We start from the raw sequence: 16,563 nt of genomic DNA on the forward strand, positions 1-16,563 counted from the left end.
GACATAGTGTCCCAAAACCATGAAAATATGACAAAATATATTATGCCGTTCCAAACCATGGACTATAGTATGTCGTTTTTTCATGATTTTCATCTTTTTTTCAAATCCTCCAAAATCATGAAAAACGACATGCTATAGTATGCCGTCCGAAGCCATGAACTATAGTATGTCGTTTTTTCATGATTTTCATCTTTTTTTCAAATAGTCCAAAATCACGAAAAACGACATGCTATAGTATGCCGTCCGCAAAAAAATATAACTTTGGCATGCTACTAGTCCTACATACTTACACCTAGAATCCCCATTCAAACCTATTTAGGTTCATCTTACGGTGGACATGTTTGCCTGAAAAGGAATCTTTGAAATGTTTCATAGTTTTAGGAATATAGTGCTTTAAATTTTAGAAATTTCTAATGGCAGATAGTGGCACGTCAAAAATTCATTCACCTAGAAACTCGATTCACAGTTTTTATAATTCAGCTTTCTGTGGAGACACATGCTGGAACTTTTTACTTTGAAATGTTTTGTAGTTTCTGAGTTATTTAAGTTAAACGCCCAATGCATTCACAATGGCAATAGCACACACTTTGGCATGCTACTAGTCCTATATACTTACACCTAGAAACCCCATTCAACCCTATTTAGGTTCATCTTACGGTGGACATGTTTGCCTGAAAAGGAATCTTTGAAATGATTCATAGTTTTAGAAATATAGTGCTTTCAAATTTGAGAATTTTACAATGGGGCTCAATGGCAGATATTGGCACGTCAAAAAAGCACTTTCACCTAGAAACCCCATTCACACTTTTTATTATTCAGCTTTTGTAGTTTCTGACTTATTTAACTTAAACCCCCAATGCATTCTCAATGGCAATAGCACAAACTTTGGCATGCTACTAGTCCTACATACTTACACCTAGAAACCCCATTCAAACTTTTGATAATTCAGCTTACTGTGGAGACACATGCTGGAACTTTTTACTTTGAAATGGCTTGGAGTTATTTTCTTCTTTTTTTCAAATCCTCAAAAATGATGAAAAACGGCATGTCTGCCGTCCAAGACAAAGGGCTATAGCCCATGGTCAAAAAGGATGAAAAACGAGGATTTGCAAAAAAGACAATGGGCCATGGGCTATAGTCCATGGTCTCGGGCTCGTTTTGTAGTTTCTGAGTTATTTAAGGATTATGTTATACTTTAGCTATTGAAAAAAAGCATCTGCTATTTTTCGAAAATCGTGAAAATGTGGCGCAAATATGAATATATATTCTTTCCGTGTGAACGTTTTTAACTCAAATCATTGCTTCTGGAGGGGTTCCTGGAACTACATATTTTGACATTGGGGTCGGCGGTAATTCTGGGGCTCCTTGACATGAAAATGTTTGAGACCGACTGACATAGAAACATAGGGGTTTTTCAGAAAACTGTCAGGATTTAGAAGACATTTGTAGAATCATCCTCAGGTCTAAATGAAAGAACGAACCAGTAAACGTGATATGTCGTCACACTCGTTAAAGCAGAAGTTTATTGAACAGATCTGGAGGTTGTGCGACAGACATTGAGGTACATGATGTGATTACGGTGAGGGGAGGCAGGGGGAGGGGGACCACGAGTCCCCCCCCCCCCCCAAAAAAAAGAAGCTAAACATTGGTGCTGTAGAAATAGGGCTGGACGATATGATCGAATTAACTCAAACATCTCGATTCCGATGGTGTGACGATATCGTTTTGTAACGATGATATGGACTTTCTTCAGCTTGAACAAATCAAACAAGGCTTTAAAGGGATCAAAAAAATTAAAAACGTTTTCGTATTTGTCTTATCATGTTTAGGTTTTCTGAGCTCAATTGCACTCAAAAAACCTGAACTTTTTCTGTGGTCTGGGGGTTTTCTGGCTCCAACAAGTGCTCCGATTTGCCTGTGGACTGTGAGGTAAGAGTCCACAAATCCCTTATATGACATAGGAGTTTGCCAGCAGATGTCACTGTTGAGGGATTATACTTGTTTTTATCGCAGCTCAAAAAAGTCTTCAGAACACACAGAGAAAACCCCCAGACCACATAAAATCCACTGAATGTTCAAAGTTCAGGCCGTGTGGGGTGTAATGGAGGTCATGAAACCTAAAAGAAGATTTAAATTAAATGAAAATGAATGTCACAAAACCTTGAGTGATTAAAGCCATGAGAGAAGACCATTTAAGTTGCCATATCACGATTTGAATATCAAACAAAATCGCTACATATATCGCCCAGCCCTATACGTTGAAACGTTCAGACATGATATTTACGCTTGACATGACACACGCTCACACGTGCACGCACACGCACACACACACACACACACACACACAAACACACACACACACACACACACACACACACACACACACACACACACACACACACACACACACACACACACACATGCACACACACACGCACACACACATGTCTCAGATGTACGCGCAGCACCGACACCAACAACCCCCCCTCCGCCGCCATTATCACTATTGAGTCCAGGTGGGAGTCCGCGGGTCGTTGTCGCATTATCGTCTGTCTCGTCTCGGAAAGAAACGAGATGTGTGTGTGTGTGTGTGTGTGTGTGTGTGTGTGTGTGTGTGTGTGTGTGTGTGTGTGTGTGTGTTTTGCGTCCAACGGTGGGTCTCCCTAACTGTGAGAGGTATAGGTGATGATGATGATGGTTGTTTGTTTGTTTCGACCAATAAACCTGAGGTATGAAGAAATACCAAGAGGATGCAGAATGTGACAAAAAAATAAAAATAAAACATTTGATACAAAACAAAAATAAAAGGGGGGGGGGGACATGCTATCTAAGCAAACCGTCATAACTGTACACACAGAACATTTCCAGTCGAAATACTCATTCCATGTTCTTCTATATCAACCATTATCTACTTAAGTTTTTTTTTTCCGTTTTTTTTCTCGTTTATCTCAACGTATCTCTTAAGCAAGTAAAATAATTATATTATAATACAAATGTTTATAAAATAGCAGCACACTCAAGTGACATCACGACTAGGTAATGTTATTTTGTTTTTTTTTGTATATATATAAGAAATGAAACAAAAAAAATCATAGCTTTTAGCAGCGCAAAAAAGACAACAATAAACTCAATACAAAATATTGACACTTTTTCTTTTCTTTTCTTCTTCTTCCACTCCTCTCGACGTCTTCACACCCCTCCCATTCTCCCCCTTCACTTTGGAATACGGTATCTCTTAACCGCAGTGGTGGAAAGTAACTAAGTACATTTACTTAAGTACTGTACTTAATAGAGTACTTATATATTACAGTATTGATACCTTTACTTAAGTAAACATTTGAGTACTTTTTCCACCACCGGCGTTCAACCACTTAAACCCTCTGTCCTCAGTATAAAAAACAAATCTCTTCGCCAAAAGCAGCCGATCTACAAGCCCGCAAAGTTGCGCGTTGCACCGCATTGTTGGGGTTGTAGATCGGCTGTTTCTGCCACAATGTCCCCCCTCCTCAGATTAGGGCAAGCTGGGGTTCAATTAGGTCAAGGCTGTGTTCGGGTCGGCAGCGCAAATCCCATGTTTGACCTGTCCACTTAAAACAAAATAAAACAAATAAATAAAATAAAATAAACACATGGAAACAGTTTTTTTTGTATTTGTTCGTTTGTTTGTTTTTTGTCTTTTGTTTTTCAGATTTGAAACCACATTCCTCGTTGTTTGAAACACGATTCACGCGATTGAAATAGATTTCTTGTCTCAAGTCTGGACACTTGGACCCTTGGATTTATGCTTTGTTGTCCTCCAATTATACAGTATATTATACTGTATATAGCCGATCTACAAGCTATACAACACGTCGCATCCGCATCGCTTTGTAAAGCTTGCAGGTCGGCTATTCCTGGCGGTACGACGGAGCATGAGTTGAGCGCGACTTGCGGCTGTTATGCGTCATTACGTTGTCACCGTATAGCAACACCCGACGCCGATAGCTCGACGATATCCCAGCGATACACAAATCCGCTCCGATCGCCCTGCCTGATGCCGAACAGCAGAGAGTGGGCAGTCGGCCCTATAAAAGATCCGATTTGAGAAACAAAAACGGGATTTTAATTTAATTTGCCTGCATGCCAGAACAAAGCCAATGGAGGTGTCGGTTCAAATCCACCACAGTTTTTCTTCAGTCGTGCATTCAGAAAAGTCAACCGAAATACCCAAGAAAGAACACGACATACTGCAAACCTGCCTCGCCATTAGCAAACGGCGATGCCTTGTGTTTTGTGTAAAAAATATATATAATAATAATAATAATAATAATACAACTCTTTCTGGTTTGGTGTTGATGTCTGGTTGGCTTATTGAACCCCTGTGCCAAAGTTTTGACAGAAGCAGCAAACTTGGTAGGGGATTACAAAGGGTTTGACCACCTGGCCACCGCCGCACGCCTACTGACCATCTGGCCACTGCACGCCTACTGACCACCTGGCCACCACTGCACGCCTACTGACCATCTGGCCACAACCGCACGCCTACTGACCACCTGGCCACAACCGCACGCCTACTGACCATCTGGCCACCACACGCCTACTGACCACCTGGCCACCACACGCCTACTGACCACCTGGCCACCACACGCCTACTGACCATCTGGCCACAACCGCACGCCTACTGACCACCTGGCCACTGCACGCCTACTGACCATCTGGCCACAACCGCACGCCTACTGACCACCTGGCCACCACTGCACGCCTACTGACCACCTGGCCACCACTGCACGCCTACTGACCACCTGGCCACCACACGCCTACTGACCACCTGGCCACCACACGCCTACTGACCACCTTGGCCACCACTGCACGCCTACTGACCACCTGGCCACCACACGCCTACTGACCACCTGGCCACCGCACGCCTACTGACCACCTGGCCACTGCACGCCTACTGACCATCTGGCCACAACCGCACGCCTACTGACCACCTGGCCACCACTGCACGCCTACTGACCACCTGGCCACCACTGCACGCCTACTGGCCACCTGGCCACCACACGCCTACTGACCACCTGGCCACCACACGCCTACTGACCACCTGGCCACCGCACGCCTACTGACCACCTGGCCACCGCACGCCTCCTGACCACCTGGCCACCACCACACGCCTACTGACCACCTGGCCACCGCACGCCTCCTGACCACCTGGCCACCGCACGCCTACTGACCATCTGGCCACCACACGCCTACTGACCACCTGGCCACCGCACGCCTCCTGACCACCTGGCCACCGCACGCCTACTGACCATCTGGCCACCACACGCCTACTGACCACCTGGCCACCACACGCCTACTGACCACCTTGGCCACCACCGCACACCTCCTGACCACCTGGCCACTGCACGCCTACTGACCATCTGGCCACCACACGCCTACTGACCACCTGGCCACCACATGCCTACTGACCACCTGGCCACCGCACGCCTTACTGAACGGAGAACTCACACAAAGCAACAACACATAACTGACCAGCCACTTTATAGGACACACATAAATCAATGTGTGTTTGGACAGAAACAATGGCTTGATCTTTTTTCTTCTTACTTAAAAATAAAATAAAAATTCAAACCACACTGTCTTCTGACTGTCATTTCTTTGAAGTCCAGTGTGACCTTTTTTTTATTTTTTTATAAGCTGATTAAAAAAAATCTAAATAAATTCAAGTACAACCAATATTTCATGATGTGAAAATAACAAAGCAAAATTCATAAAATCAATTAATGTGTAAGTATGCATTTTCCACTTTGCATTGGCATTATTTCTCTCTTTATTCACTCACACAGAAATGGTCAGACCTCCCTTCTACTTTTCGGAATGTTGTTTTGTTTTTTAATTATTATTTATTTATTGTATGTCTCGATAGGAATGTCTCTAATCGTAATAAGCGTTTTTATTTGACTTTTATTGGAGGGAGCGTCTGATGATTGGGAAACCAGCCCTACAAAGTAAACCAAAGAAATAGAAAACATCTATTCAACCTCCTCCCGCCCGCCGAACGCATTTCATTTCATTTGTCTCTCTTTTGGGAGAATGTTTTCAAAGTGCTTCTTTGCCATTGAAATCATAAAGGGGAACTGACACGGCCCCATGTGGAACTCCAGATGCAATTGATAGAACACAGCATCTGAACGATGACCCTCTGGCAGTGTAATAGTCGTATAAGCTCAATTTTGTACAATTTGCAACTTTTTCTCACTCGGAACTCGTCTCTCTGTTGGACTCTCCGTCACGACAAAAAGACTGCACAGTTCAACACAACGCTAATGCCTGATTCGTACTCTGGTCGCACGGCGGTGACGCTTGCTTCCCCCCACCCAAAAAACAAAAACAAACAACTGATCTTCAAGCTATACCGACGGGCCGCGGTTAAGCGACTTGTGCCGTGCGACGGGAGTATGAATCCGGCTTAATAGGCAATAATACCAAACGTTTTAACTTTGGGCCTTTATGGGCTGGCCACCGGCCGTATATACGTATGTCAACACACCATCGCCTACACAAGCAGCAAGAATCATCCTTGCACACAACGACAATCCTCCGTCAAGTCCTCTAGCCATGTGCCTTCCCCCAAGTCCTCCTCACGCTCTCTGCAGCAAGAAGCCCCCCGATTCAGACTTCCGCAAAAAATCCTAACACGTCATGTTTGTGAGCTCGTATAGCTTTAGCTATTTTCCGGATGCTGCGACACCGTCACAGCCAGCTCGCTGCGAAAACATAATACGAAGAATCCAAAGTCCACCGGTTCCGGACTCTGGAACACTTGACCCCAGCCTCTCCGCTCCGCTCAGGCTCACACTTATACGTGTGAAATGATAAAACGTGTCCACTCATTGACGTCTCTGTCCTCCACACTCGGTGCGGCCACGGGGCTTAAAGCTATACGTCTGCTGCATGCCGGAAACGACCGTTGTAGTAACGACGACGAACCCACCCTGCCCCCACTCAGAGGGGTCACTGACTGCAAGAACGAGCCATGAAAGAGAGAGTACTCCACTTCCTTCTGGCCCCGATGTATACTTTCGACACTGGTGGACGGTAACTAAAGTACACTTTAAGTACAGTTTTCTGAGTATCTTGTACTCGATATTGGCAAATATTGTACTTTTTTTACTCCACTACATGTCGAGGAAGGGACAAACCCCCCCCCCCCCCCCCCCCCCCAGGACCCAAACTTACAAAAATACATTATGAATTAACCGTACAAAATAACGAAAACAGCTGATCTACAAGCTCACACCCGACGTCTCATCGTCGCTGGAATGAAACGCTCTGAAATGTCCGGGCTGTCTCAGTAACCCCTCGAAGCACGACGCCGGACTGAGCTTGGCTCTTCCGCATGCGTCGTTTTGTAAAAAAGGAAGAAAGAAAAAAAAGACATGAGAAGATCTCTCTTTGACTCTTAAAACAATGGGCCGTGATAAACAGAACGTCTCAAAAAAATCACCTCTGACATCGAGGCTGGAAGCTCTCAGGATAAAAGACGAATGAAAGTCCTCATCATTTCCATATCCGATCCATGTGAATCCGTATGAATCCTCGCATCGACGAGAATTCAATTCATCGCAACATGCATGCTCATTGTTAGCCAACAACGAATCGCCACACACACAAATATTGTATGGAGACAGTGATATTATAGCATATAGTCCTGTTCAAATGACAGACATAGCATCCATATAGCCTTGGCTTCCTCCAATATATAGTCTTTCATTACAGAACTAAGCTTAGTGACTATATGCGACTAGACTTAATAAAGACTCATGGCTATAGACTCGAAGACTAGGCTTGGAAAGTTGCTCAAGCGCATCTACACCCCAAACGGAATAGCACGTACGCACACAGAAACGCAGAAAGCTTGTATTAACCGCCCACATGCACGCAGGTCACGCACACACACGCATGCACGCACACACACACACACACACACACACACACACACACACACACACACACACACACACACACACACACACACACACACACACACACACACACACACACACACACACACACACACACACACACACACACACACACACACGCACAAACAAGCAGCCTGACAGAAGGAGCATGTTGATCACATTCAACTCTATTTCTCTGAATTCATGTCCCTCAATAATAATAATAATAATAATAATAATAAAACTATTAACAATAATAATCCTCAGGATTGCCTGGAACTTAATTGGGGACCTACTCTCGGTTGATCTCAATGTTCTGAAGTCTCTCGTCTCCAAAAAGGAGAGCTTCTCATTGTGTGAAGAAGATCTCTGGTTAAGACCATAACCATCCAAACGTCTACTAAAGATGACCATTTAAGGAAGAAGGAAAAGAAACCCCTTTGTCTCGTTGGGATCGTACATCACGAGATATGAATGTCGCCCACACCCCATGTTTAAATCAAGCTATGGTTTTAGGATATCAGTTACTGATGGTACAAATCAAAACAAAACAGAACATATACAATGTGACTGGCTTCCCTTCTGTAAATACAAGGCACCATAAGAGTTTCTTTCTCATATCAAATTCATTTTCTTTTTCTTCTTTTTTTTTTTCTTTTACTTTTTTTTGTATATAAGTATCATAGAATATCTGTTTGTATATCTAAAATAGCTTTGATTTCATAATGTACATCATGGGAATATGGTTTCGACAATTTCTTTCTTGAAAAATAGAAATCTATAAAAACAAGCCAGCACTTTTGTTTCCCCGTCTCTCTCTCTCTCTCTCTCTCTCTCTCTCTCTCTCTCTCTCTCTCTCTCTCTCTCTCTCTGTTTTTACATCTTTTTTTTTTGTTCATTGTCGTTTTTTTTTCTTCAAAAAAAAAACCCCTCGAGATTTTCCTTTCTTCTTTCGGTGTGGCTGTTGGGATCCTGCACGACAGAGCCCTCTGGTGGCGGTTCAGAGGTTGATGTCCCGTACATCGGTGGGTGTAGAGGAGGCCTGGTCAGGGGGGTCCAGCCCCTTAGCGCTGGGCCCTCTGTGTGTCTGCTGCTGCTGCTGCTGGCGCCCCTCTCGCAGGCTGCTGACCAGCACGCGCTCTATCTGCTCCTGGCACGCCTTCAGCACGTCCTGAAACACACATTTCAATGTCTTTATTTGAGTCATTCACATTTATAAAAATACATTATCAAGGGCACGAATATTTTTCAGTTAGCTACTGATATCCCTGCAGCACACGCACGCACACACGCACGCACGCACGCACGCACGCACGCACGCACGCATATCTCCCAGTGGCCCAGCCTCCCCCTCCTGCGGGGGGGGGGGGGGGGGGGGTTAATGTATACTACATTGGTGGAGCAGGGAGGCACACATTCCTTATATATTAACTAATTTAAACCTGCTAGGTTACAGACTGTACACACCCTGCAACGGATTCTGACGTGTCCCCTAACCCCTAAACCTGACCTCTGAATGTCTAATCCTAAACTTGACCTCTAAATCAGTGCTTCCCAAAGTGGGGTCCGGGGACCCCCAGGGGTCCTTGAGGGAGTTCCAGGGGGGTCCCCATAGTTTGGTACTAAATGGACCATTATGGGTCTGTAACTGAGAATGTACAAATGGAACCATGAACAGACCCGTTGTTCCATTGATTTTTTTGGTTTCATTGATTTTACAATATAAATTGAGGGTCCCAGAGAGAAATGCCATTAAATGGGGGGTCCGTATATAGACTAATGTTGTTCAAACTGGAGGTCCTTGAAAGTAAACGGGTTGAGAATCACTGCTAGAGCCGTAATAATCTTCTCTTATGGCATATCTTTTCAAATGGGGGGTCCGCGGGCTCATTAGTGTCAATTCGGCGGTCCTTGACATGAAAAGGTTTGGGAACCACTGAACTAAATGTGTAATCCTATAACCTCTGAATGCCTGATTCTATATAACATCCTGACAATAAAGTATAGAAGTCTAACTCATCTAACTAAAGAAAGATGTGTGACCATGGAGGACTGTCCTCGATGTGTACTTCTGTCATTCTACCAACGGATGCAATGCACGCACGCACGCACGCACGCACGCACCCTTTTCCGCCAGCCTTCTTCCCACAGAACATGTGCCGCATTATAGTCATAAAAAAACAACAACTCAATTCCTGTGAGAAAGAGAATTAACCCCCCCCCCCCCCCCCCCCCCCCCAAAAAAAAGAAACATGTAAAGGAACCGCTTGTGTCTTATACCGCAAGAATGCTGGCCTTTACTTCTTAAAAGACACCCCCTCCCCCCCCTTCACTGCTCTTTATAGCAGGGATGTGGGACGCGTGCCAGAATACCACCCCCCCCCCCCCCCACCCCCACCCCCCCACGGTGCTTTCACGCAAGAAGATGTAATGGCTTCAATGTGTCACTGGATAACACGAGGTTTGCTTTCAGAGTGGCTTTTCTTTGGTGCTTTAAAGATACAGTGATATAGGTGCAGGTTTTTGGGGGATTGGGGTGGGTGTCACGTCCCCTCCTGCCAGTGGTTCTCGCACGCACACACACACACACACACACACACACACACACACACACACACACACACACACACACACACACACACACACACACACACACACACACACACACACACACACACACAGAATGACTGTACCACACACTGCAGCGGCTTTTACTGACTTAGTGGTCAGACGGCTAGAATAAACACACGTGCACACTTGCACACACACACACACACACACACACACACACACACACACACACACACACACACACACACACACACACACACACACACACACACACACACACACACACACACACACACACACACACGCACGCTTGAGAACTGTTCTTCACCAATGGTATATATCCTGACTGGCAGAGCAAGGAAACATATTGTCGGCACACACACACATGACCGCAACCAGCGCGTGTGTGAATGGATGAATGTAATGCACAATCTATGTAAAGCTGTATGAATGTGTGTGTGTGGATGGGTGAACGCAATGCACAATCTATGTAAAGCTGTATGAATGTGTGTGTGACGTGGATGGGTGAACGCAATGCACAATCTATGTAAAGCTGTATGAATGTGTGTGTGTGGATGGGTGAACGCAATGCACAATCTATGTAAAGCTGTATGAATGTGTGTGTGACGTGGATGGGTGAACGCAATGCACAATCTATGTAAAGCTGTATGAATGTGTGTGTGTGGATGGGTGAACGCAATGCACAATCTATGTAAAGCTGTATGAATGTGTGTGTGTGGATGGGTGAACGCAATGCACAATCTATGTAAAGCTGTATGAATGTGTGTGTGACGTGGATGGGTGAACGCAATGCACAATCTATGTAAAGCTGTATGAATGTGTGTGTGTGGATGGGTGAACGCAATGCACAATCTATGTAAAGCTGTATGAATGTGTGTGTGTGGATGGGTGAACGCAATGCACAATCTATGTAAAGCTATATGAATGTGTGTGTGTGGATGGGTGAACGCAATGCACAATCTATGTAAAGCTGTATGAATGTGTGTGTGTGGATGGGTGAACGCAATGCACAATCTATGTAAAGCTGTATGAATGTGTGTGTGTGGATGGGTGAACGCAATGCACAATCTATGTAAAGCTGTATGAATGTGTGTGTGTGAATGGGTGAACGCAATGCACAATCTATGTAAAGCGTTTTGGATAAAAGCGTGTTACAGTAAATGCTCCATTTACAGCCTGTCATTCTTAGCTGGCTCTACATCCCCATACCACCGACCGCAGCCAGCTAACATTCCAACGTCACTCCTTAAGGTATTTGGAAAAGTAAACACATGTTTACAGGCACAACATAGAAGTCCTGTATCATTCACAAGAATCACAAACCCCCTCCAATTCTCCCCTCATTTGAAAAATGAAAATAAAATAAAAAAACACCTGGAAATATAGTTCCCAAGGGGCCTGGAAATTAACCCATTTCGACCTGACACCAGCTTCTACAAATGTCTTCTAAATCCCCCCCCCCCCCCCCCAGAATCAAAGATTTGCGCCACATTTTCACGATTTTTCAAAAATAGCAGACCTACAAGCTGAAAAATAGCAGATCTAAAAGCTCGAGCTTTTAGATCTGCTATTAGATCTGCTATTAGATCTGCTATAGCTAAAGTATAACATATTGCTTAAAACACCAAAAGGGGTTCCCGCCCAAAATGTGTTAAGGCCCGGCCCTAACTGGGCCCGAAGTGGGCCCTAACTGGGCCCTAACTGGGACGGCCCGAGGGTATAGGGTCAGGTTTTGGCAGAATTTTAGAACTCTTATCACAAGAGTAAAAGTGAAACGCCCAGTCAGCCCCGCATCTCCATTACTAGATAAATACAGACAAAACAGAATTATACATTTCTTTCTCTTTTTCATGAAGCCTGAGCCTTTGAATTCCTGGAGATTTCTGTTGTTTCTGTCGCATTCCTGAAACAATAATCCGATATTTTGAAGATACAGCAGCAGTAGTAGTTTTGCCATATAGTCTCCAGTCCTGACTATAATAAACCCCAAAACAACTCTCACCGTGTAATCATGGCAGTGTTGTTTTCGTCGACTAAAACTAAGACGAAAAGTGTTCGTCGACTACCTTTTTTCACTGACGAAAACTAAATGGAAACAATATGAAAACTAAGCTATGACGACTAAAACTAAGACTGAATATATGGACAATTTCGTCAACAGATAAAAACTACACTAAAATGTTCGGAAGGGACTATAGTGGACAAAATATCCAGTATAAGTCATTTTACAATTAGTTGCATGCTGAAAATAGCAGATCTACAAGCTCACAACGTGTCGTGTTGTGAGCTTGTAGATCGGCTATTTTCAGCAAGTGTAAAATCAGCCATTACGACGGCATCAAGGCCCGCCAAAATACATTTTCAGAAAATCCTATGATATTTAGTCGACTAAAACTAGACTAACACTAAGACATTCCAGGTGACCAAAATGTGACTAAAACTAAATGAATACTATTCAAGAGACTATGACTAAAACTAAAATCTAAATTTGCTGCCAAAAACAACACTGAATCACGGATGGCTCTGCGGATGATCTAAGGGGCTCAAAGACAGGAACCTGCAGCATTAGGTGAGTAATTCATTGTATGTGTGTTGGACATTTTGTGGTTGTGCTAATGATAAACGGACACCTGCTGCTAGTGGGATCCTCCTGTTGCCTAACCCTTTTAGACCTGAGGACGATTCTACAAATGCCTTTTAAATCCTGACAAGTTTTCTGAAAAACGCATGTTTCTATGTCAGTTAACCAAACAATATCCATGTTTCTATGTCAGTTAACCAAACAATATCCATGCATTCAAATGGTGTTACACCAGGTGTCATGTATGTGTGAGGCTTGTACCACACCAGGTGTAATGTATGTGTGAGGCTTGCACCACACCAGGTGTAATGTATGTGTGAGGCTTGTACCACACCAGGTGTAATGTATGTGTGAGGCTTGTACCACACCAGGTGTAATGTATGTGTGAGGCTTGTACCACACCAGGTGTAATGTATGTGTGAGGCTTGTACCACACCAGGTGTAATGTATGTGTGAGGCTTGCACCACACCAGGTGTAATGTATGTGTGAGGCTTGCACCACACCAGGTGTCATGTATGTGTGAGGCTTGTACACACATTCTCTTTGAAAGCATTTGGTGCCATGAAGGACCCTCCTCGCATACAAGGTTTGTGTTGTTAGAAATGTTTTGAAGTTTTTATAGGCAGACCTAATTTTGCTGTGAGAAGAGCTGCTATATGAGATCCCTGCTGCATGTGACAGAGTGCAGCATAGATGACAATTACACTTTCTCTTCAGACATACCGAGTGCCGCGCTACGAGCTTGTAGATCTTCAATTTTTTTTAAATCGTAAAAAATGTGGCGCAAATCATTGAATATATATTCTTTCAGAGCAAACGTTTTTTTTTACTCAAATGTTTCCTTCCGATGGGGTCCCTGGAAAAACATATTTTCAGATGGGGGGTCGGCAGCCAAATACAGATAATTCTGGGGGTCCTTACATGAAAAAGGTTGAGCACCTGCACTGACATAGAGAAACATATAGGGTTTTCAGAAAACTGTCAGGATTTAGAAGACATTTGTAGAATGGAGCTCAGGTCCAAATGGGTTAAGTACTGCGAGCTTCACACAGGCAGCACCAATTAAGCAGTGGTGGAAAAATTATACTCAAATTGTTAAACTACTACTACTTTTCCGGACTTTTACTAGTAAAAGTAAAAAGTCCGGAATTCAAAATTGACTGAAAAAAAGAAAGAAAAAGAGAAACATTGTGACACATATGTGCAGCTTGTAGATCGGCTATTTTCCACATAACGGTCACTCACCACTTCCAGGTTTGTGATTTTGGCCAGCAGGTCGGTCAGGCTGTCGCCCCACTGTGATTGGTCAGCCGAGTCCAGCTGCAGGCCGCAGATGGCCGCCCCAACGCTTCCTGTGGCGATCATGGAGGGAGGGTACATGGCGAAGTTGAAATCTGTAAACGGAGAGGACAAGAGCAGAGGTTCTTAGACAGTGTTGTTTTCGTCGACTACCTTTTTTCACTGACGAACACTAAATGGAAACTAAATGAAAACTATGCTATGATGACTAAAACTAAGACTAAATATAGGCTACTGACATTTTCGTCAACAAATAAAAACTAGACTAAAATGTTAGGAAGGGACTAGCGAAGTTGAAATCTGTAAACGGAGAGGACAAGAGCAGAGGTTCTTAGACAGTGTTGTGTTCGTCGACTACCTTTTTTCACTGACGAAAACTAAATGGAAACTAAATGAAAACTAAGCTATATGGTGACTAAAACTATAAAGACTAAATATACTGACATTTTCGTCAACAAATAAAAACTAGACTAAAATGTTAGGGAGGGACTAGTGGACAAGAAATCCAGTATGTGTCATTTTACACTTGGTTGCATGCTGAAAATAGCCGATCTACAAGCTCACAGCGCGTCGCAGAGCTTGTAGATTGGCTAATTTCAGCAAGTGTAAAAACAGTCATTACGACGACGACATCAAGGCCCTCCAAAATGAAATTTAGTTTACTAAATCAACTGTAGATTTAGTTGACTAAAATCTCATGACATTGAGTCGACTAAAACTAGACTAACACTAATACATTCCAGGTGACTAAAATGTGACTAAAACTAAGTGAAAACTATTCAAGAGACTATGACTAAAACTAAAATCAAAATGTGCTGCCAAAAACAACAGTGATTCTTACAGAGAGAGAGTGCTGTCATTGAGGGGGCAGAAAACAGCGCTCGAGTGCTGGGGTGTGACAAGCTGGAGTTTTTAATACATTGTTTTCAATGGGAACGTCGCAACAATCTGCAATTTTAGTGTGCAACATGACAACTGTTTTAAAGTATTGTACAGTGACAACTAAAGTCTCTGTAATGTTTATGTTGTACTAATACAAAAATAAAATAAATCTAAAATATAGGGATTTAAGATCATTAAAGCTGGGCTGTGCATTCTGTCAACTCCCGGTCCAGAACTTTGTAACTATTCGGCTCCTTTATAGCCGCCATTGATACTTAAAGTAACAAAAGTAGAAAGTATTCATTATGCAGAATGTATAGAAAATATCAGATCTACAATGTCTAAAACCCTGATTTCCTAATTTCCTGGGTAAAAGGGCCTTTCTGTGTGGAGTTTGCATGTTCTCCCCGTGTCCCCTATAGGGTAGGTACCCTCACATGTTCTCCCCGTGTCCCCTAGGGTAGGTACCCTCACATGTTCTCCCCCGTGTCACCTAGGGTAGGTACCCTCACATGTTCTCCCCGTGTCCCCTAGGGTAGGTACCCTCACATGTTCTCCCCGTGTCCCCTAGGGTAGGTACCCTCACATGTTCTCCCCGTGTCCCCTAGGGTAGGTACCCTCACATGTTCTCCCCGTGTCCCCTATAGGGTAGGTACCCTCACATGTTCTCCCCGTGTCCCCTAGGGTAGGTACCCTCACATGTTCTCCCCGTGTCTCCTAGGGTAGGTACCCTCACATGTTCTCCCCGTGTCCCCTAGGGTAGGTACCCTCACATGTTCTCCCCGTGTCCCCTAGGGTAGGTACCCTCACATGTTCTCCCCGTGTCCCCTAGGGTAGGTACCCTCACATGTTCTCCCCGTGTCTCCTAGGGTAGGTACCCTCACATGTTCTCCCCGTGTCCCCTAGGGTAGGTACCCTCACATGTTCTCCCCGTGTCCCCTATAGGGTATAGGTACGCTCACATGTTCTCCCCGTGTCCCCTAGGGTAGGTAGGTACCCTCACATGTTCTCTGCGTGTCCGCTAGGTACCCTCACAAAAACATGCAGTAATCCTGGTCTTTAAACTACCTCCCACGCCTGATGGAGGGGAAAGGAACTCGTTGGATAACGTGTTCCTTCCATGCGTTACGTCCGACCAGGGGGAACTCTAGAAGCGGGCCTGCTCACTCGTCATCCGTTGAAGGAAGCACGAGCTCAGTTCGGGGCTCTCCCCAGGTTGTAAGAGGCAGAGTGGCACCCAGGATTACAGCACCCTGGGAAAGACC

General features: G+C 44.2%; 1 protein-coding gene and 1 long non-coding RNA gene across 2 annotated transcripts in view; both read right to left on the reverse strand.

Moving 5' to 3' along the window:
• Positions 1-3,045: 3,045 nt before the first annotated feature.
• LOC306923360 lies at positions 3,046-5,067 on the reverse strand. Its single transcript, XR_013790048.1, has 2 exons — positions 4,834-5,067; positions 3,046-4,448 (listed from the first exon to the last, which is right to left on the reverse strand). It is a non-coding gene; the product is annotated as an uncharacterized lncRNA (long non-coding RNA).
• Positions 5,068-7,191: 2,124 nt separating this feature from the next.
• The window catches only part of ccnd2a (cyclin D2, a), a 24,172-nt gene continuing 14,800 nt past the window's right edge, over positions 7,192-16,563 (reverse strand). The window contains exons 4-5 of the mRNA XM_079500881.1: positions 14,363-14,511; positions 7,192-9,114 (exon numbers count right to left, since the gene is read on the reverse strand). Coding sequence (XP_079357007.1) covers positions 8,944-9,114; positions 14,363-14,511 — 320 coding nt within the window. The 3' untranslated portion in view covers positions 7,192-8,943. The remainder of the gene's footprint in view (positions 9,115-14,362; positions 14,512-16,563) is intronic.

The sequence above is a fragment of the Electrona antarctica genome, assembly GCF_951216825.1.
Source record: "Electrona antarctica genome assembly, chromosome: 5".
Classification (NCBI taxonomy): Eukaryota; Metazoa; Chordata; class Actinopteri; order Myctophiformes; family Myctophidae; genus Electrona; species Electrona antarctica.